General features: G+C 39.4%; 1 protein-coding gene across 3 annotated transcripts in view; it reads left to right on the forward strand.

The window, feature by feature from the left end:
• DPYD (dihydropyrimidine dehydrogenase) overlaps window positions 1–22,250 on the forward strand; it is a 360,787-nt gene that overhangs the window by 183,900 nt on the left and 154,637 nt on the right. For all 3 annotated transcript variants that reach the window (XM_054833661.1, XM_054833664.1, XM_054833663.1), the window contains exon 13: window positions 5,520–5,735. In XM_054833661.1, coding sequence (XP_054689636.1) covers window positions 5,520–5,735 — 216 coding nt within the window. The remainder of the gene's footprint in view (window positions 1–5,519; window positions 5,736–22,250) is intronic.

The following is a 22,250-nucleotide window of genomic DNA, read 5'->3' on the forward strand; positions in this document are numbered from 1 at the left end:
TGAGTGTCTGAATCGAGTACACGTTATATTTTAAAGGCATATATTGATACCATCTCTCCATTTGCATTTTCATTACAGGTATAGGGTGCCATTTCCAAAATCACCAACTATCTCAGCACCAGGATCTATAAATCTCAGCACCAGGATCTATAAATAATGCAGTCAGTCTTTAGCAAAATAAAACTCTTCCATAGGATCTCTCAACCAGCCCAAAACCATGTCAAAGACTGAAACTCAAACCCACCATCCCGACTACTTGCAGAATGCACTGTTTGAACGGCATGCCACTTGTATCCCAACCTACTCCAGGCAAAAGGCTAAGCAAACAGATGGGCCTGATATGTGCCCCGAAACTCCAATCATTGCAAGCTCTGGCACATGGTCAAGTGAAGCATGAGATCCAGACTCAAGGACTCTCCAGCAGAAATGCCTTATGTTCCAAACTGGGAGTTATTTACAGAAGCTTCTTGGCTGCTTTTATGCTGGAAACTTTCCATCATTAGTTGCCTAAATATCTCCTGCCTCTTAACATATTCCTCCCACTAAATGAAGCATAGGTTCATCTCAGAAATTGTTGCCTGCAGCTGTCAGGTTAGTTTCTATAAACATGACCAGTCAAAGCCCAACTAAGGATAGTTGTAGTAGAACCTGTTAGAAAATAGTCTGTCTTCCTAGAACCATTCTTTGCAAGTCATTAGAGAGCCAAACAGAATCAGCCCAATTCATGCAACATTTTTTCAGGATTCAACCTTTTTGTTATTCCATGAATGACATAAAAATTTCTGTAAAATAATCTTGGTGATTTATTGAGTTTGGGGATTGTAATGGCTCTCACTTTTGTCGAACAGTGACTTTAAGATCTTGTGCAGAAGCAAGATAGGCTGCTCTTCTCTTCTGTGCCTCAGTTACTGTTCATTTCTTTTTGATTAGTGAATGGGATTTAATAATATAATAGTTATATTCAGGGTAACTCACAACTATTGCAGGACTAACTTCAAATGTTCTATGCCTGCCTTGAGAGCAAAGACAGCTCTCGTATCGCGATTCTTCCAGTATTTTCTTCCTGGACCACTGCACCAGCCTTAATGCCTCGCTCCTGCTCTGTTCATACACTCACCTGTGGAGCGTCTTCCCATACGTGGCAGTCAAGCCACCATCATCTTCACACTAAAATCCCTCTTAAAAAGTGACTTTTCCTCTCTGCTTCACAAAAAGTTTTGTTTTATTTAAATCTATTTTTTCTTTACTGTAATCTCCCCAGCGTCGACAGTTTCTTTTATATTTTTCCTAGACTGAAATGTACATGATACACTTAAAGAATAGAGTACTGGATCCCAACTGATATAAATTGCACTTCACTAAGAAGCTATTCAATATGAATTTTGAGCACATCACTGTGTTATTTTGCACCAGTATTGTATATTTGCTGTTTTTTCTTTATCTATGCTGTCAAAAAATATACGGGCTTTGTATCTGAAGAGTATAGTTGTTGATTCTTTTCTGAAGGTTGACCATTCTCATATATTCCTCGAGCGTGCATGAATGTACATTATTTCATAATCAATACCAGAGATGGGTGGTTCCCAGGAAGCTTGTCTTTGAAGCCATTAGTTATGTTGTCTGCTTCTTTACAGGATAACCAAAGGGAAAACTGAATGTCCCTTTGTTTAGCTGGAACAATATATGAAACACCAGCATGGAGACAAGTAACAAAGCACCGTTTGCAAATAGGTGGACTAAATGCAGGGGCAGGAAACCTGGTATTTTAGTTGCTTACCACTGAGTAAGCAATATGTCTGTTCCAGAAACAGAAAGCCAGGAAGGAGCTTAGAAAACCTCTGTCCAACTCAACAGAGCCCTGAGCAAGCTGCTCTAGTTGGCCCTGCTTTGAGCCAAGGGTGTTGGACTAGATGGTCCCCAGGCATCCCTTCCAACCACAACTGTTCTGAGATTGTGTGAAATAACATAAACGTGTTCAACAAAATTTAAACGTACTTAACAGAGTTAAATAATGGATAATCGGGGAGAGGATAGAAGAAGCACATGCAAGGGGGAAGGATATGTTTTCAGATCACACTCAAAAATAGAGAAAGCAGGAGTGAGATGAAGGTAGTCGGGAAAACTCTTCCAGGCGCTAGGATTTGTAGAGAAGGGTCTCTGTAAAAAATAACAGTAATACAAACGACTCACTTTCTCAGTCTTTGTTAAAGGCCTGAAAATGGAGTTAATGCTGAGGTTAAGAATTTTCTCCACCTGAAGAAAATGAATGTCACAAATTGTATCAGGTCTAAAGCTGCGTTCCCGTCTCTCAGCCCTGCGCTACAGACTGCGCTGCTTTTGCCCCTCGGCACATCCGTGTTAGAGTAAGGTAGGGCTGCTGCATGCAACGTGCTGGGGATTTTCATCACCCTCTTCCAGTATCCAAAAAATTGCTGTGACTGGAACAATAAGTACCTGCAATATGGTTAGCTCAGCCGACTGGCATCAAATTAGAGGAAGAATGGGCCACACTTTTTGTCTTCTATTTTTAAAAATCAAGAGAAGAGTTATTATAAATAAACTCTTGCCTGCAGGCTTGCTTTTCCTATTTGTTTGTGCAATGTCAGGGAAATCCTTCATTATAAAGATGGTTTTGCTTTCAGGAAGCTATAAAACATTTAGTTTGCCAAAAGTTTTGTTTTGTGGAAAACAACACATAAGGGCTTAGTGAATTTATTTCTTTTATAAGCATTGTGCTGAAAGGAAAAAACAGCAAAAATAAATAGAGCAAAATAGGGAAGTGATAGGAAGGAGGGAGATAAATCTGCGAGGGTGGATAGCCAGTGGCTGCTGAACCTTCAGCTGCATATGTCCCTCTGTGTTTATTCCATTGAAACCTTTTTTCTCCGCCACCTCCACCGGGGTCACCCCATCATTAACAAACCAGTAGGCACATCTTGCCGTGCCTGAGTGTGTCTGGATGGAATTGTTTGTGGTTTTGCTCTTTGTGAGGGAAGTTTGGCAGGAAGAATAGGCCTGTTTGCATATGGTTTGGGAAGTGGTTTATGACCAGTTTGCATGATGGCATGCAGGAGGCAAGGTCTATTTTTGCATGGGTGTATTCAACCACCTGGTTCAAAAGTCCTTCACTGCTCTGGTGGATTTTATTTTTTTTGTCTTGTATAGGATTTATTTTCTGTTTTATTACAGAAAGCTCATTTGGGGTCCCTAGTCAAGAATCGCTTTCAAGCAATGCTCATTTTGGGTGAGAACAACTTTGAGATTAAATTGTCCTGCTTGGGGAAAGAAACAGTACAATGTAACTGAAGCTGCATATTAAGCACTTAATCTGTCTCCCTGTCTGTCTATAGCAATCAATATTTACAGTTATACAAGCAATGAATAGTTCATGAGCAATCCACGGACTGAAATATATTCACAGAGAACATTTGAACAATTCTGGATAGCAAATGAATTAACAAATAACTGCTTTCAAAATGGAAAATTAGGTTTATTACTCTCATGTGCACATAGAGTGGAACTGGCCAAAAACCTTTCCGTAACCTATCTTTGCTGTCATTCTTACAGAATCAAAATCAAAGAGTTCAGCGTAAAGGTTCAGTATATCGGTGTTGATTTCAGCAGATTTCTCTGCTTCCAAATATGTAGGAGACAAAAAGTGCTAACGTTTTTAAAATGTTCTAATTTCAATCGTGTGATCCAGGAAGTTCTCTTTTGGCATTGCAAACGACATTTTGCAGTTAAGAAAGACTAAAAAAGAGTTAAAGGGATGAAATCAAACCCAAAATAATCAAAATACAATACTTTGATTTGTCAGTTAACAAAAGCTTTTGAGATGTAGAGTGCTGGGCGGTTTGGTCTTCTAAGAACTCAGGTTCTTCTGGTGTAGGCAACGAGCCCTGTGGTGTGCGACACGCAGGAAGCGGTGAGCACTCAGGAGGGAGGAAATGGGGGATGTCTGGCTTTATTTTACAAAGCGTGGCTGCATCGGCTGCTAGGGAGAGGTCGTGATACTGAAGGGAGTTTGGTCCCAAGTGTTAGGGATCTTTAAAGGTTAGCTTTTCTCAAAATGTCCACCATTAGGGATGTATTCAGGTTCGCATCATTCGGTCTAGTACAGTTCCACTACTTTCAGTGCTTTTAAGTCATCAGAAAATTTGGCCCCCAAATGTATAGTCTCTGTCCAAGGAATAAAAGATCTGGGGACAGAATCTGAGACACGAACCCCGGCAGTCCCACAACAAAACAGACATATGAACTCGCAGGCTTTGAACCAGCCTAGGAAACAAAAGGCACTACACCAAACAAAATCCCCGTCATCTCATCCATGCTTATTAGTTTTCATAGGTAAAAACGGGCTAAAAAAGTTCCTTTAAAAAAAACCCAAACCAACAACAACAAAATAAACCCACAACCCAAAAGCAGCAATTTCTAAGCGGCTGAGGTTTTTACTTTCTGTTACAGAAAATCTTCCCCACACCTCGAGTAGTGGTTCTTTTTGTCCTACTGAAGAAATCTTTCTTTTAAGGATAGAAGAAACTGCAGTGATCTTATGCTGGGACTTGTTAGGAACACAGCCTGAATAGGGCTTCTCTGTGTTAGAAATTCCTGCTTTGCTGCTTTGTGATTTTATTGAGTCAACCATCTGAGTGAGCCAAGATTTTAATTCTACCTACCATAGCCTGATTAGGATGCTGTTCAGTATCTGCACGTGGAAAAAGATTTTCTCACTACAATTTTTACAGTATTAGATGCAACATTTACATTGAAAGCTTTTCACTGACTCACCAGAGAAAAGGCTGTCTTTAAAACAAAACCAAAAGTGACTGTGGTGTGTCAGCCGTAATGTGTACGATCTTCGTTGATCCCACATCAGAGTCTAATTTTTGTCACCCTTAAAGTATTAATACAATTAAATATTAAAACAATAATAGCTTTGCATATATTGATATGTATCCCATTGCACAGGCTAGGTAAAATCTTTAAAAGGGGGGAAGAAAGGTGCAGGAGTTCAAAATAGTTATGGCCAAGTGGTCCTGCCTGTGGATGCCTTCCCCCATTTTTCACAAGTCCCTACATTTTTATAGATTGGTACTTGGAAAGAAAACTAGAAAGGGTCTGTCTGTGCATACCCCGGGTTTTTTGGGTTTTTGGTCGAGTTTGTTTTTTTCAATCTCAATGTTGCTGGCTGCTGTAGGGAACAGAACTGGCTGTTCGGAATGGCTGAACAAACCTTTGGACTGAACCGGGCTAGCAGTACAGGATGGAGAATAACTGTTGCATTAATATTATCCTTCAGTTATCTCCAGCATGGCAGAATATTCCAGCATGAATGCTGTTTGGACAGAAGTGTTACATATGCAAGTGTTTGCATGTTTTGGTGATTTGCAAGTCTGAACACAGAATACTTAAACTTTGGGTTATTATATATGAATTATTCCCTTCTTAGGACTAATAATAAATTCTATGAAAAATGTATCAGCAAAAAATTCTATGATTTGTTTGTTTGTTTTTTACAGTCCTTACATGATGTTGCAGTTTCTACTGTTCCAGAACTACCACTCTTCTATACTCCTATCGATTTAGTAGACATCAGTGTAGAAATGGCTGGACTGAAGTTTCCAAATCCTTTTGGCCTTGCCAGCGCAACCCCTACTACTAGTTCTTCAATGATTCGAAGAGCTTTTGAAGCTGGATGGGGCTTTGCTGTCACTAAAACATTCTCCCTGGATAAGGTAAGGAAATATTTTAAGATACATTTAACATGTAACCATTTCTTTGTATATTTGAAAAATATGAATCTTTTGGGAATGGCACTATTAAATGAAAATAACAGGGAAGGGTAATAGTACATCATTGTGTAGGTCAACTAGTCTGGGAGGTTTCAGCAGTGCAGCGTAAAGGTGACATGATTTCTGGTTTTGTTTGCCGTTACTTTCTTCTCTTGTATTCCCCAACCTTTTAATATCAGCCAACTAGTAAGGGTAATAGTCCTTTTTAAAAAAAAAATACTGCAGTGAAATTGTTTTCTGTGAGCGATAAGAATGCAAAGGGAATGAGTAACAGCTTTATCGCGCAACTCATGGAAGGCAGCTTCTGTGCCAAGGACCGCCAAGATGAGCCATTGAAATGGAGTTGCAGTTGCAATGTGGTAATGTGGGTGTAAGCTTGGGGCTGAGTGGGTAGTGGAAGAGAAAGATGGAGGCAACATAAAACAAGCCTATGGAGGGAAGAGCAGTTGTGCTGAAGGTTTGTACTACAGTGACATAAACCTTCAGTAACATGTAGTGCAAGAGGAAGGAGTTAGAATTCAGTCTTGAAGGCTATGGCTCAGCGTGGCACCCAAAATAAAGCGCTTTGTGTAGTTTTAAGGTGTGTAATTGCTGGTGTGACCCGAGAATGGCATTCAGGATGGGTTTCCTGTTACTACAATCAAAATGGCAAAGCGAGACTGAGCAAGAAGTTCCGACAGTGAAAGAAAACAACAGTTTTGAAAAATGTATTGCAGAGAAGAGAAACGAGATTTGGGCTGGGATGTAAATACAGTTTGACTTGTGGAGGGAGGAAGAGGATCAAAGGTAAATCCTTGGGCAAAGGCCTGAGTAACAGTGTGCATAATGGTAATGTGTTGCCAACCAGTGACAAACAGCAGCATGGGCTGAAGAGAGCTTTTGAGATGAATTTGGAAACAAGGGGCTTTTATTCTTGGTTCAGAGGTGGGATGTAAAAGCGTACTGATGGATGGAGACCTTAGCAGGAGAGAAAAGGTGGATTTTTTTTTTTTTTTTACTCTGCCACCTCTACACGGGTAAGTACCATAAGTGAGTTAACTATAAAGGGTGGCCCTCTAATATGAGGAAGGCCTAAGGAGAAAGTGCTGTATTACTACAGCATACTGTAAAACGCGTCACACTGGCTTCTGCTGTCACACCTTAAGTCGCCCTAAGGAAGTGAGTGTTCCTCTGGATTGAGATGGAGATTCCAATCTACTTCGCAGGGTTTCTTATTAAAATACTTTTTAGGACATAAATGTCATTCAAATATGTTTACAACTGACTTATGTGTATAACATACCGCCAGCTGTAATTATTCAGTGCCTAGGCTAAAGGCAACTCATAGCAAGTGCTGAGATTTATTTATTTATCAGTTTTATTGCTGGTATGCTCACAGTCCTGCCAGACTGCACGTTGATTACTGTGTATCTTGAGCTAAACAGACGCTGGCTGAGTTCCAGCTTGGGTGGGAGTTCAGGAGGAAAGACATGCATGTTGTAGGAAGTGATGTTGGTACTCCACTAAGCAGCAGACTCTGAGTCATTTCTCCAATGGCGACTGCAAAGTGTTCCACTGGATGCCATGCTCTGGAGGTGTGACTTGGCTGGAGATCTTACAAGTGAGAGGATTGCTAAAAGCAAGTATCTTAAGTGGTTCTAAAATACAATTTTTTTTTTTAATTGATGCAATAAGAATCAAAATGCTGCAGGTAGTATTTATTTTAAAGATAAAAGGTTCAGGAAAGTGCTTTGGATGAATTCTAGTCCAGCGATCATTATTTCTAGCTAAACTTTCTTATAAAGTTCAGTAAGAGGCAGTAGTCTTTCTCTGGTGCCGAAACTCTTGAATCATATATTTCTGCGTGCAGTAGGACTGTGTCCCACCCAAGTACTGCCTGGTTTTTCTACTATTGTATTCTTCCCAGTACTGTATTTCCCACAGGTGTTAAGCCTTGGTATTTGTGACGTGATTTGAGATGCTTGGCTGTGAGGTGCTGCAGAAATAAAATTGCTTTTATTTCTAATAGCAGGATGGTAATTAATGCTACAAAAATAAATATTTCAAATGGGAAGAAAAGCTCAATGAGGTACAGCAGTTCTTATGTGAACAATAAGTACTACACAAAGACTGCTCTTAATGCTAGAACAAGGAGCTGGTAGAGAGTTTGGAATAATACAGGTTGGCATAATGTGCTAACTTTTTTTTTTAAACTTAGCTTCTGATTATGTAGCTGTAAATCCTCTGCAGTGTTCAGCAGGCAGCAGAACGCTCTCCTGGGCTGCAGTACCTATGGAAGCAGAGCTTTCAGAATGAGCTGTCCTGCCCAGCTAGTCAGGGCTGACTGCGTAGCAGGACCGGGAACAAAGATTTCCTGGGCTCAACCTGCAGGGTCGGTGAGAGGAGGCAGAGCTGCTCCCCAGACAGTACAGTTCCCGAGAGTGGAACAGCTTCTGGGAGGAAGGGAGCTCGCTAGACAGTTTTTGGCAGCTGAAGCTCCTCCACTTCAGCCTTGATTGTATGTGATACAAGCAGGATTCTGCATTCATCCCTCTTGTCTCCTCATTTTATCTGTTCTGGTTAGGTTTAACTTGTGGGCTTCCTTCTTATTTGCAATAGTTAAAGGCCGAGCATAAATTAGCTGTGTGGCAACGGGGAGCTTAACAGCAGGAGAAACGGTCCCTTTTCCAGAGCCGATTGCTGCGTTCACCATCTGCCACTGACGGGGAAACCGGTGACTTCCCCGTTGACCATGGGCGTCCTTTGGCACTTCAGGAAAAGTGACTGATGCAGGCTAGATTTGAGTGGCATATAGCTAGTGAAAAGCATATACAGCCTAACCACAGATTTCCGTGCATTAACTACTGTGTGATGGAATAAGATCAGAGGAAAAAGCGGGATAAATCTTGGAAGAAGGAGGTCCGAGGACAGAGGTAAAAAGGACTCGGAGTGGAGAGCTGTGATTCTCATAAGACAGACAATTCATTTCAAATGAAGTTCTCCTTTTCCCTCTTTCCCTACCTAGCACAGAAAACTCTTCTGAAATGCTAGGCTAGGGATCCCTGCAGCCCGTGTGAGGCCATACGTTCTCATATAGGGGAACTGTCGGATAGCAATGCTGCAATTCTAGTCCCTGGACCGTAATTTACTCCCCCCGTCTTCCCAACCCTCATCTGCCTTGGCCTCACCTTGAAAGCGTCACACGTTGCCACAGAGGGAGTTAGCACGGCGCTCGCTGATCTGTGCCGTGCTGACTCCCTTTTCAAACACCCACGGACTGTGCTGCACAGTTGCCTTCGTGACAACCTGGGCAGCGTTTTCCGTTTGTAGGGCGAGTGATTCAGCAAAAGTATGTTCTTGCGTACTACTGTACTATTATTGAAACATTAAAAAAGCTAACGTGAGAGAGAGCTGAAATACCTTCAGAGTATTTATACCTTTAAGTATACTGCACTCTAAATACTTTAGAAGGTCCTAGATATTATAGCATAATGCAAATATTAATTGTGGGGTACTGTACCCGTATGTGTCTGTAGGTATCGGTGAGAGGGATAGTGCCTTGCAGAATTTTATTTACCAAATTTAACATCTTTGCACAGCTGCTCTAGTATCAAGTAGATTTGATTTCTTCCAGAAATGAGAATAACTGCTTTTAAAAGGGACTGTCACTAGGGAAGACAAATGGTAGCCGAGTAAAAATGCCCCTTCGCACACCTTTTCCCACATTCATGTCTTCCTGTTTTGACTGCAGGATCAATAGCTCATTGCTCTGTTGGTTCAAATAGTAGTTCTGTCTTATTCCGATAACTCTGTGCCGCAACATATTATTTCTAAATTCTGTTGGCAAGCTATTGATGGGAAATGGGGGAGCTGCATATCATAGAGTCCACAATAAATGAATACCAATTATTACCTCTTTTAGAGCTTAGATGAACAGAGAACTATCCGCAGAATGAGAGGTACTGCATTAATTAAACAAATAACTGCGAGTGGGAGTTTTTTAGTAGAAGCGTTATACTGAACTGGTTTATTTACTTACCGTTTATTAGTGAGCATTGTTTAGTACACAAAATTTGCATTAAAACCTGTAATCAAAAAGTTTACATAGACATAGTATCAAAATAAGTCAGAGGTTATATGAAGCGTGCACATCTCTGTACCGTATCCATTGCCACAGTGCGAAGTTTATAGTAGAAATGGGGGTTTTATCAGCTGAATTCAGGCTTTGTTGTTCTCACTGCATTGTATAGGCTGCTTCAAGGGAAAAAACTGGGATAGCAGAAATGTTTGCTTTGATTTTTGGATGCTTCCTTCACTTCTAAAATTTAATTCTGATTAATCAGATACATCTGTCTTTATTCTGTTGTGACATGCATCGATTTGTGATGCCGTCGCTTTCAATAATGTGGAAACAGTTGCCTTTATTATGAGAACCGGCAGAAATCAACATGCAGACTAACTTCATTTTTAATCTTTAATATTTTTTTTCATTATATATGGAGCGAGTTGCATGGATGATTTTAAAAACAAAGCTACAATTAAAACTAGATTAAATTTAGAACTAAGCCATAGTGGAGAAAACTTTCTAGTCATAATATATGTTTATACAATTAGCTGATGTAGATTTTACAATATATTTTCAGAACCATTTCTAAATTAAAACCATTGCTGGTAGAGAATTAATTAATTTACCCAGGATATATCACATTTCTATGTGCCGTTATTACAATGTACATATTCAGGCTCCAACTAGTTCTCTCTCTGTACGTTTGCACTGTGTGCACTTCGCTTCATAATTGAAGGTGGTAAAAAATCATGGTACAATGACGCATTGTTTTCCATAACATTAGTATTTCACAGAAGTGAATCTGTATTACAAAATGTATATTTTTGTATGATACTACAGCATAGTAATTTAGATTAAACTAGTTGTAATTTATGGTGCCAAGCCAAAAAGCTATTTAGAGATGCATTAAAATGCAGAACCATGACATTTGAAATTCTGATGTTCTTAATATGACAAAGGTTATTCTATGGAGTTTTGCTATAATATGAAATATTAATATTTCACAATACAGTTTTGATGAAGTACAATTTGCCTAGCTTGCATATGATAAAGAAATTAAATGCTTACCAAGGGAGTTCAGTGAGAATTAGAGCCCTGCCTGAACATCTGCTTGAAATGTTATTATCCTGTCCTACTGACAGCATCGCTCCCTCATTGTTTTTCAAGATTGACAGCTGAATATTGTACTGATTTCTGCAGCAAATATGTTTAGGTGAACTTTGTTTCGTTTTTTAGGAATTTAGAACATGCTTTTGATTTCCACCCTATAATTTTTTTTTATACTCTTGACATTTGTAGATGCCAGATTGAGGTCTAGTATGCTGTAGCAAAGATAGACCGTTGACTTGCGACGAAATGCCAGTTGATATCTCAGTAAACAGAAATATTACTATGCTTTATTGTGTGGTCTGTATGAAAGCTGTATGGGCTTTCTTTGGGGAGACAAATGATCAGATTGTTAATGTCAAATATAAAAAGGACTCTTTGCCTTTCTACTAAATAACATCAGACAACTTTTATTAACTACATTTTTTGAACAGAAAAAAGGGCACTGTACAGAATTCCTTAGCATACAAAGCTCTGTGAGTTGAATTATTTTTTTGGTTTTACAAATGTTAAAATGATTATTATTGGTCTTAATATTCTTATGAGTTATTTACGGACCTTATTTTTTTCCATATTTCTGAAAGATTTTAATGGGAAATACCAGTTTCATTTTTCCCCAATTTTTACACTTTTAGTTCACTCTATAAAATTAGCAAAGTTTAACAGGGGAGGTAAAAGAGTATGCTAGGGAAATGCGGTAGAATGTCATTATTATTTTTTAAAATGCTGTAGCTATGACATTGTATTTTACTTGAATATTTTTATACAGAAAACGTGTTCTTTGGCTACAAAAAAGGAACAAATAATTCTGTGAATCTAAGTGGCAGGAAAACAGATTTTCTTCCTTTTTCCTCAAGAAAGAGTATTTCTCTGATCTGTTCAACTTAAGGGCCAGATCTCATCTCTATCCCTGACCCAGTATAAAGAAGCCTGGAGGCTCTATTTAAATGCTAATAACTTTAATAGTTTTAAAATTGCTGTCAGAGGAACTGGAGAAGACACTGTTTGACCATTCTTTCTCCTCAGTCCCTGCACCTGGGGCTGCAGGGGCTTGGCACATCTGCACCTGGAGGAATCCCAGTCCGGAGAGATGTGGCACAGTTTGAAGACCACGGTGAAAGCAGAGAGGCTAAAGAGTCCAGGGCTGAGAGCTTTAACCAAGTCACTATTGATAAGCCAAGTCCCTTCCTACCACAGCTGAAGCCTGCACCAAGTAGACGTACGCCTTAAATGGTTGCAGGTGTGCCTCTTGACACCAATGAATTTTCAAGTGAGGTAGTTTGGACCATTTTAATAATCTGTTCTTACCATTAGTAAGCCTAGTTGTTTGGGACAATTAATACTTCGAATGTTGAAGATAATGAACCACATTTTTATAGCAAGAGTCTGTAAAAAACCTCTCTCTCTCTCTCTCTCTTTGTGATTGTATTTATTACTACAGAAATGAAAAACATTTTACAAGTTCATGATAAAAATTAAGCCTCCGGGCAAATGTTTAGTCCTACTCTTCCTGTAGCATTAAATATCACCGAAATGCTGCATCTCTTCTGCCGCGAGAGAGACAGCACAGAGTCTCTCGTGGAGAAGTCTGCTATCTCAAGGCATGGAGCACAATGTGACAGCTCATCAGCAGAGGGCAAAGAGGGATCTGTCACGCAGGGGCGTGGGCATGGAGTCAGTAGACCTCATCTGTGCTAAAGGGACAGATTTTTACAGAGGACCAGCAAGTTGCTTTCTATATTTTCTCTTTTCCTTCCGTTCACCTTCATGGAGCAGACTAAGCTCGGCTGTAACTTTTATGTCTTATGCTTCTTGAGCTCATTTTGTAAGTTCCAGAGAGCCTTTAAGGCTGCGATGGCATATCTTCCTCAAAGCTGTACACGAAGCTGGCCATCAAAGGTAAAACTAGATATATGTGCAAAACTGGTTCTTGGTAGGCTACAAGTTCCTCAATTACATAGCTGTCTAAGGATTCTTTTTCTGATGATCTTCGTGGTTTTTTACACAATATTTAGAGATCGTTTCTTTCTCATGTCTTTCTCTTCTGGAGCCAATGGTTTAAAACGGTAGAGCAACAGTGTGCTGACAGATACAAAGTGTAAATTTGATCATGAACCTTGAGCTTGAGTATTTTAGGCAGCTTATATATAAAAGACTTGTAAACCAGTCTTTTAGGCAGTCTTTAATCTGAAAACTGTTGCACATTTTAATGAAACTCATTGTGCACTTAGAGTGGCATAACTGAGAAGCAGTTCCAGTGACAGAAGAGCGTAGAGATTGCAATACTGAGTATTTTGCTACATAAGCCTTTCCATAAAAAGTAGGAGTGTTCATTCCTGTCCAGCATAATATGTGGTGTTCTGGAAGTGACCAGTACTTAAGAGAAGATGTGCTTTCTGTTCATAGGGCAACTATTAGCCAATCAGTCAAACAAAATGCATGCAAATTTTACAGCTGGCTAAAAATCTGAGCAGTATTTCTCTTTATGTGGAAGAAGCTGCTTTGCTCTTTACTACCTTTGCTTTATTTACTTCATCCTTCTGAAAATATCTGCAAATATTTAACAAAAGAGAGACAAAGAGCACACATGCATGATTTTCCAGAACTACTGGGAATCTGCAGCTCTTGATAGCTGTATCTGAAGTACTCAACATTTTGTAATATTACATCCTGAATAAACAGGACTCTCAAAAGCAAATATGTAACGTACTTGTGTAAAATATCATTCAGGTATCATTTTCTGTAGTTGTTTTGTATGACCTTGGAAGGTTGGTAATCTTGGCAATACTTCAAATAATTTTGTGTCAGAAAGGAATTCAGCTAAAAAGGCAGTTTCAATGTAAACTAGAAATCGTTGAGTATAATTCTGAAATTCAGAATTTTCACACTTAAATTTCATTCTCAGTTCAGATTTGTTGCAGACTCTGTTTAGTATTTTGCTTTCTTCAAAACAACCGATTGCATATAACTTTCTTAAGTGGCATTAATGTATTTAATAATTTATTAGGAAAAATTGTCGCATATTTTTCTTAATAGTTATATTTAAAGAACACCGATCCAAGACAATCACAGCAAAAGGCCGTATTTAACATTTTTTAGGCCATATTTACCATTTTTTACTTCTCTTAGCATAAATGACATAAACTTCCCCCTTTTTTGGAATTGTCATGATGCACTTTAATAGATAACCACAGACTGTCAGGGAAAAAAATGGATTATTTATTTTGCCATTCTAGAATTAAGAAGTTTCCCTCCTGTCAAGTCATTAACTTTCCCCCCTCCCCACTTGATTAAATGCACGTGTCAGAGTTTGGGGGTTTTTCCTTCCTTTCCACATTTTAATTATAAGAAAATCCGGAATGCAGTCCAGACTTCAGTAGGTCTAGTGAGATACAGAAGTGGAATAAAGGAAAGGTGATCTACATTCAGAACCCGTGTGTGAAGTAGATGGCCGTGGTCAAATGTTGGCTTCTGCCAGAGTCTAGGTGTCGCTTTGGGACCCCACCTCTGCGCACTAACGTCATCAGGCTGCAGGTGTATTGGGGAAGACGTGCTTCCAGCACCGTGCCTTCTCCCCTGGGCACCAGCTGGTCGTTTCTTGCTTCAGCTGTGCACGTTAAATGGCAGCCCTGCTGTCCGATGAGCGCTTTTCCCCATCTCTGCCAAGAAAAACCCAAGAAAGCTGAAGCATCTCATGCAACAGCTATTGCCCAAAGATTCCCGGTTGGACCGTGCACCCTTGCAACATGTTTGCAGAAATGTGGTCCCAAACTGACTCTACGCGGACACTCTGAAATCAGAGTCAAGCATGTACGTGATGGTGTATAGCTTGTGTTAAAAAGTTCGCAGGCGTAAGCTGAAATGATATAACTAGCTCTAAACTGGCATACGCTTCCGCACACGGGTTTACAGGGGTTTAGGTTAATCATTTCTCAAAGGATTTTTGGTTATACCAATGTAGCTTTTACATAAAGGCAACATGCTTCTCCTCAATGCTCGACTTGTCTCAGGTCTTGAGTTCCCACTTGGTAAGTGAAACTGGTAGGGCTGTGTTTAACATCTGATTTGCCCACACAAGAAGTTAAGAAAGCAAAGAGCTGATTTTGGAACCTTATAGTGATATAATTGCATTTACTCCTGATTGACGTTGTTGCAAAAGCAGAATGAAGTCCCATATGTTTAAAAAACCTGATAGGTTCTTATGTTAAAATACCTATTACGAATGCAAATTTGTAGGCGAGTGTATTCTAGATAACATTTCTTATCATTATTTGAGATTTATAATTATCTAAATATTTTACTATAATAGAGATTGTGGTTTTATGGGACTCCATCCTTCAGTCAGAAAGTGTAGGATTTTTGTGAATAAATTTTCTAGAGTTAATTGCAGCAGGAGAGAAGTGCGTCTGTCCCATGAACTTTGGAATTACTATTTTAAGAATTATCCAAAATGCTTTTGTCACAGCTAATTGCAAAACCCAGTTTTGGCCTATAGAAAAAGGAACACACATTTTTAATATTCCCTCAATATACATATTATGATAGTCTTTAATTGTACTTTCTCGCATCATATGTTATAAGGGCATACAACTTCAGATTCGTGTGGAGGATTTCATACTACTACAAAAAAATTATTTCTACTGAATTACACTAATGTTGTTGAATTGTCAAGTATTGACTTTTTATACTTTAAAGCTAATCTACTTTGACTTTCCTGGTGCAGTTCAGACTATGAAGCAGTTAGTGACAATGCTAGCTATAGGTTCCAAAAGCAGCTATCAGCACCTTTTCACTGTTCTTGGCCGTATTTTTAAGTCTGCAATATGTAAGTCAGTTTAGAAGTTATTTTTTTCCTTAACTTCTACTTGCCTGACCTCTCTGATAATTCAGTGGAATATAAGAGCTTAAAAAAAATAATTCCTAAAGCATATTACAAACTAAAAAGACATAAGCCAATGCCATAGCTGGATGGTTTTTTGTTAGCAGCTGACCTTCTATTGCTGGAAAAAAGAAAGTCTTGGCAAGAAGACAGTTCAATAAATGAAGAGGCTATATATTGATTTTTCTCCCTGTTCCCTTGTTATGTAATATGATTTCCTCTCCCTTGCAAGGGTTGCCGTTGTACGGGATGGAGCTGGGATCATGGTCGTGGAAGCGTATGGGAATGTGTAGACTAAGGAAGGCTGTCACAGCAGTCAATAAGATCTGAGAGGTGTTGACTAATTGCCTGCTAATTACACAGTAAATTGTCTAATTAAGCTGATGGTTAATTAGGGTACGCTCGCACAGCAGTCTTGTGGAATTTTTGTCTGATGTCTGGGAAGCAGCTTGTGTAATTGGCAAACTGGTAAGGACTGGCAGAGAACACGACCGGGAAGCACGCTGCCAGTAGATGACAGAATAAGGATGCGTTTGCACAAAGGTTGTCATGTGAACGCTGAGGGGTTCGTTAGCCTTCTCCAGCAACGTGGCAGCGGGCGCAACGAGAAATTTAGCTGAAAGCTACTGGAAGCTGTAAATAAAATAAGGTTTAAGCGTGTAACGTTAGAAAAGCAGTGACATGGGCTCTTCTCATATTTTAGTCAGAATTTGGACTTCAGGTAAAAACAGAGTATCAAAATTCTTACGCAAAGAACTTCTCCAAACTGTGCCATTTGACCATGGCAGTAATTATCGTATTGTGGTCTGTTGCGTGGAGTCTCAAAATGATGCCGTTTCCCAGGATACTCTATTTGTATGTTGACATTGAAAAAATTTAGCTGTTAATAGGGATGCCCACCAGCCATCGTAACCATCGTATATGGTATTCTGAATCCTCATTAGGCATTGTGTCCAACCCTAGATGTGACAGAGTACGAGCAGGTCATAACGATGCTCTGAATTAAACGTGTATGCGCTATGCATAACTAGAACGTGATTAATGAAAGTATCTAGATTCCAGATTCTGACTCACAGCTGATGGAAACTGTTGGGAGAGTTAAACAGTGAGAATCTGGACGGACAGTACAGGAGCACAGGCACCAACTCGGCAAAGCATCAGTTCGCTGTGATTTAAGTTTGTAATTCGGTAAAATAACATGGTACATGGATTTTCTTAAAGTTAATTACAAATGTGAGCTTCCCGCAGAATCGACATAGCACGATGCAGGATTGGGTCTTCACGTGATGCCGAGTTTTAATTTTGAGCTATGTATCAGCAAAATCTAAGAAAAAAAAATAGCTCCTTTGTAGGTCATGAGCTAAACCAAAGAAAGTAGGTGTATATTTATTTGTTTATTAAGAACGTTTTGATGTCACTTGAACAAAGTGAAACCTAATATCCACTTTTACTCTTGGAAATGATACATTGTTTCAGAGGTCCCCATCTTTTGACCTTTTAGCATTTGCACTACGTGGTTTGGGCACAGCGTCTTTCTGGAACAAAAAGGAAAACAGAGTGAATTCCAGATCTGGATTGCTGCTGAAACTGTTGGTTTTATTTTATTTTTTTCTTTTTAATTTAAACCACAAATATGTTTCTTCTCCCATAGAAGTAGAAATTAAAAAAAAAAAAAATCAAGATTTGAGGGAGTAAATTGTACTTTCTTTGAATTAATGAAGCCATTTTTATCTTGTGATCGTGCTGCTTCTATCTGCCTGCACCTGCACAGTCACTAATGCCTTTGTGTAGCACCCTCTGTGTTGTGAGGTTTTGTTTATGATTGTTCCTTCAAAAATAATTGAGCAAAATCGTGGTACACTAAGAGCATTCGCACCATGCCGGTCGTCAGCCACGGGACTGTGAACACACACAGGCTGGTCTGTGAGGCCTTAAACCTTCTCTGAGAGGATTATGACAATACTTGTAACGTTGCTCCTCTGTGTATATTTGCACAGAATAAAATACTACAATTCCCCTGCATCAGATTCTGTGCATCATTGTTGCATAAAATGAAAAAGGTGTAATTCGTTGATTCAAGTCAAAACCATACAAGGAGGCCAAATGTACGTAATTTTCTTTCAGAGAAAATTATACGTTAAATTTACATTTGACATTTACATGTATGTTTTTCCACATCCATCCGCACGTGTGCAAACCCAAACCTCTTGAATTCCTTTTTCCTTACTGTTTTTTGGGGAGTATTCCTTAAACATATCAGAGAAGCTATTCTTTTTGTGTCTCACAGCACATTCAGGAGCAAAGCTCACTTCCCCAGCCAACGGCAGGAACTGAAAGTGTACGGCGCAACCATCACGCTTTCATTCTCCGTCGTGGGGCAGCAAACGGAGATGTGGCTAATGCATCTTATTCTCTGCAGACAGAGAAAGGAGTTCAGAGGATAATTGTTACCTTATTACGTCCTTCAAAAGGAATTTCTGGCACGCGCTGTTATGATTTATGATTTAATAAATCACACAAACATAGAAAAGGATGTTTCTGGTAATTCACGTGGTACAGTAAATGCACGTACGTAAAGCCCTATTGCGACATCAAAATCTGTAATAACAAAAAATTGTGTGGCAATAATGCTGCTGTTAAACAGCATCAGTTACCAACTTTTTTGAGTAATCGTGGGGTTTTCAAATGTATTAATATTTTCGTATGCAGTTGTAGCTGTATCGTACCATATCTATGAGATTTATTGTGGACTCGGTCAAAAATGGGAACGCTCCCCAAATGTCCCTAACGCATTCTGTCCCAAAGCATCTTCACTGGCTGTTTTCAAACCTCACGCTCAAACAGTGGAGCCAGTGGAGCCAGAGGAGCCTGTCGGCAGCGCGTTGCTGGTGTTACGCTCCGGTGTATTGCCTGCCGTGGCTCTCTCCCGGTGCCGTTCAGGAGGGTTCCCGTTTGCCACCCTTTTATTTAATGTGTATATCAAGCCATAGAGAAGGTTTGGTAAAGTGACATTGATTGAAGTGTTTTCAATATGTCGAAACTCAGCTTTATAACTCTCGGCTGATTTAGCCTGAGTAGTTGATTGCATTATTCAGTGTTTGTGGGAGACTGGGGCACGGTTGAGAGCATGCTGAGCAAAAGTCAATCCAGACAAGACAGCAGTAATGCTGGGATCGTTAGAGGAAACACCCAGAGGCCAGGGCAAGAGAATTATCAGTCCTTCCGTCTGAGGGATGTAGTTCCATTCCAGGCTGTAGCTGCAGCAGCAGATAAGAGCCAGGAGCCTGCACCCCTGTTATTGTCCGAATGCAGACCTCGCTAAGAGTATCCATGCTTTCTATTTCGAGATTAACCTACTGCCAACGCACGCGATGTGGGGCTGTGTCTTAAATCTATCCAAATATTGTCGGTGGTGAAAAACTTCACGGTTTGAACGCCATGAAGTGCCTCGCTGGGGAATTAAAAATGCGCCCAGCCCGTAGTGGCTGTTTTGGGTAGACTGGGATGGAGGGGAAGGAGATGCTGGCTGTTCATCTGAACGCTGTTGCATATGCTTGGAGCTCTTGCCCCAGGGTGATCTGTAACAGCCTGCGTCTCTTAACTCCAGCACAAACTTGAAGAGCTTGTTTTTCCTCCTTAACTTCGCAGGAATTGAGGAAAGGGTGAATATTGGGTTCCTAGTTGCTACTGGGTTTTTTATTATTCTGTTTAAGTTTATTTGCTGCCAAGAGCAGTGTTTTTGGAAGGTCACTGGATTGCTGCTATTGTGTAGGAGGTATATTTTAAAGACTGCCAGGAGTACCTGGAATAGGTGGTTTCACATGAAAGGTAATACACATCTCAAACACATAAATAAACAAAATCTTATTTTCCTATATTCTGGGTAGATTTAAACTCAGATGAATTTCTCTGCTTACATTTATGGACTTTTTCGTTTGATAGCCAGAAAAGTTTTGTGCCTTTAGGAAAAGCAGAATATTGGAGTCCATGTCCAGGTTTTTGGAGTATGCATTTTTGAGTGTCACAGTTTTATAATGGCTATATTTTTGTCATTTCCTATTCCAGGCTAAAAATCTGCATTTATCTTGGGCTAAAATTGAACAAATCTATCAGCCAGAAAATTCGTAAGAGAGTGCTATGAATTTTTTTTCTAGAAACAGAAACTTTAACCTGGAAATGCAAACTTAAATCTTCACTTTACAATAAAAGTGCATGTATCCAAATAGACTTTTTTTTTACTTGAGCAACTTTACCCTCATAATATCATTTACATTTTCTTTTCTAGTCTAACCCTATGGTTGGAGAACACTCTAAAAGTAGATGAAAGAGAGACTAAGCATATATTTGTGAGGAAAGTATTAAAACTATAAAACGAAGAACATCAGTCTTACAACTTGTTTCTTATGTTCCTCTCTTCAGTCCTGAACGTGTTGCTTTGCTACCGTAACAGAAATTGGTGCGTGTGCGTATTGGGAGTTGCATACCTGTAGCTCTGTCTTGTGATGTATATTTCATTGCTTTTTGGGTGGTTTTTTGCCGCTTGCATTCCTCCCTTATCTTAATTCAAGAAAAATTAGTGCTAGAGAGTGCAAGGATTTAGTGAGGTTTAAATTACCAAAAGATAACAGGCTCTACACAAAGAGACTGACGGATTTCGAGCTCTGCTAAGAGCCTGTCTGACGGTCGAATTCATGCAGAGGAGAGACTGGCTTCTGTCAGACATCCTCCATGTGTAGCTTGTTTCAGTTACGTTCAAGGGTTCACATTCCCACCATGCCTCTTCCTTATGTGTTTTCCTTATCTTTTAAGAAGTCTTTTGTCAGCCAGCCATTTCTACTCTTAAAAGAGCTTTTATCACGGGCAGCAGACCATCCGTACTTGTTTGGTTTTTGCAGGATGCGCTGGACTGCTTCCCGTTTCTGATGTAGATGTTGGAACACAACATCACCTATATTCCTGCTTTTCTGTCTATAAAGCAGGGGTTCAAAGTGTGCTAGCTGGTACTCAGAAGCACGACATTAGTGCCTGTTTCAAAATAATGCAACTTCATGGCGTGATTGAGGCTGCAGTGTCTGCATTCAGCATGCATGTGTACGGTGAAGTGTCTGGGTATAGCTGAGCTCTCATGGACAGAAACATTAAGTGCAGCAAAGAACACCTTTTTTTTTTTTTTTTAAGTCATGGAAATGAGAGTTGTTTATTTTAAGAAATCTTATGTAAACCTAACTGGGGGAGGGAAAGCAAACCAGCGTTTCTAGCCAATCCATGCCTGCACACATGTTTCTCTTCTGGCTGGAACTTTCCCCTTTGGTGCCATTAGCATTTTCATTTCAAAAAACGACAGTCTGCAGTGGAAGCAGTAAAAATGTTCAACCTGTGGTTTAAATTATTGATTTTTTTGAATATTGAAGCTGTATTTCAAATGGGTTTTGTTCGAGTTACTTCTGGGTAGAGGGCTCCAGAGGTAATTTGATATCTAAAAGCCTGTGTATTTCAAAGCCATTTCAGTCTTTTGAGTTCCTTCAGCTGATCAGCTGATTGGGTACAATACCTCATTGTCTTCTGAATTGCAGGCAATAGATAAACTGCAGCTCAAGGTTAGCGCATGGACTAGCATACAATGCTCTTGGTGATTTATTATGTGTACTCAGTGTCCAATCAACTGACAAAAATAGCTCATTTATTTTTAATGCAGTAACTTATCTTCACTTAAAAAAGAAAAAAATCTTTTGAGATGCTAGTATTCACAATTTAGATGGGGGAACTCTGTTATCTGTATCGCTAGGTAATGATGTGTAATTAAAGTCAGGTGAGTTCATGGTATAGAATCCAGTATGTGTAAATAAAAAGTAGATGCATATATTTTCATAAACAAATTGTGTTACGTTATACAATTTGGCTGCAGAATGGCTGCAGTGAGAGCGAAGTCACTTTTAAAGAACTGCAGTACAAGCAGCACTCATGTTTATATATGAATACTTTCACAAAGGGCTGGGTTGTTGATGGTTGTACACGTGCAGCGTGTAGGAAGTTAGCCATTTGCAGCATCCTTCTATTCACAGAAAAAAAAAATGTTAAAATGGTATTACTTTAATAAGGCTCAGATCTGGCAGTGAAGCCATAGTGGAATGCGTATTGGAGTTCATGGGAACAGTGAAAATGAAATTAATTGCAGGAATGGGCCCAGTTAAGAAGTGTTGTTATCACTGGTGACACTAAATATCATAGAATAATGGGATGATTCAGATTTAAAACAGACAGGTTTTTTCCGTTAAGGAGGCTGTGGGTTAAAGAGTACCAAAATAATGTTTCACTAAAGTATGAATTGTGCAAATTCAAAATTCTGCAACGTATTTTCCAAATATGCATGCATATATATATAGTACCTATATGTTTATATGGAATTAAAATATATGAAGATAAATCA

The sequence above is a fragment of the Grus americana genome, chromosome 8 (assembly GCF_028858705.1).
Source record: "Grus americana isolate bGruAme1 chromosome 8, bGruAme1.mat, whole genome shotgun sequence".
Classification (NCBI taxonomy): Eukaryota; Metazoa; Chordata; class Aves; order Gruiformes; family Gruidae; genus Grus; species Grus americana.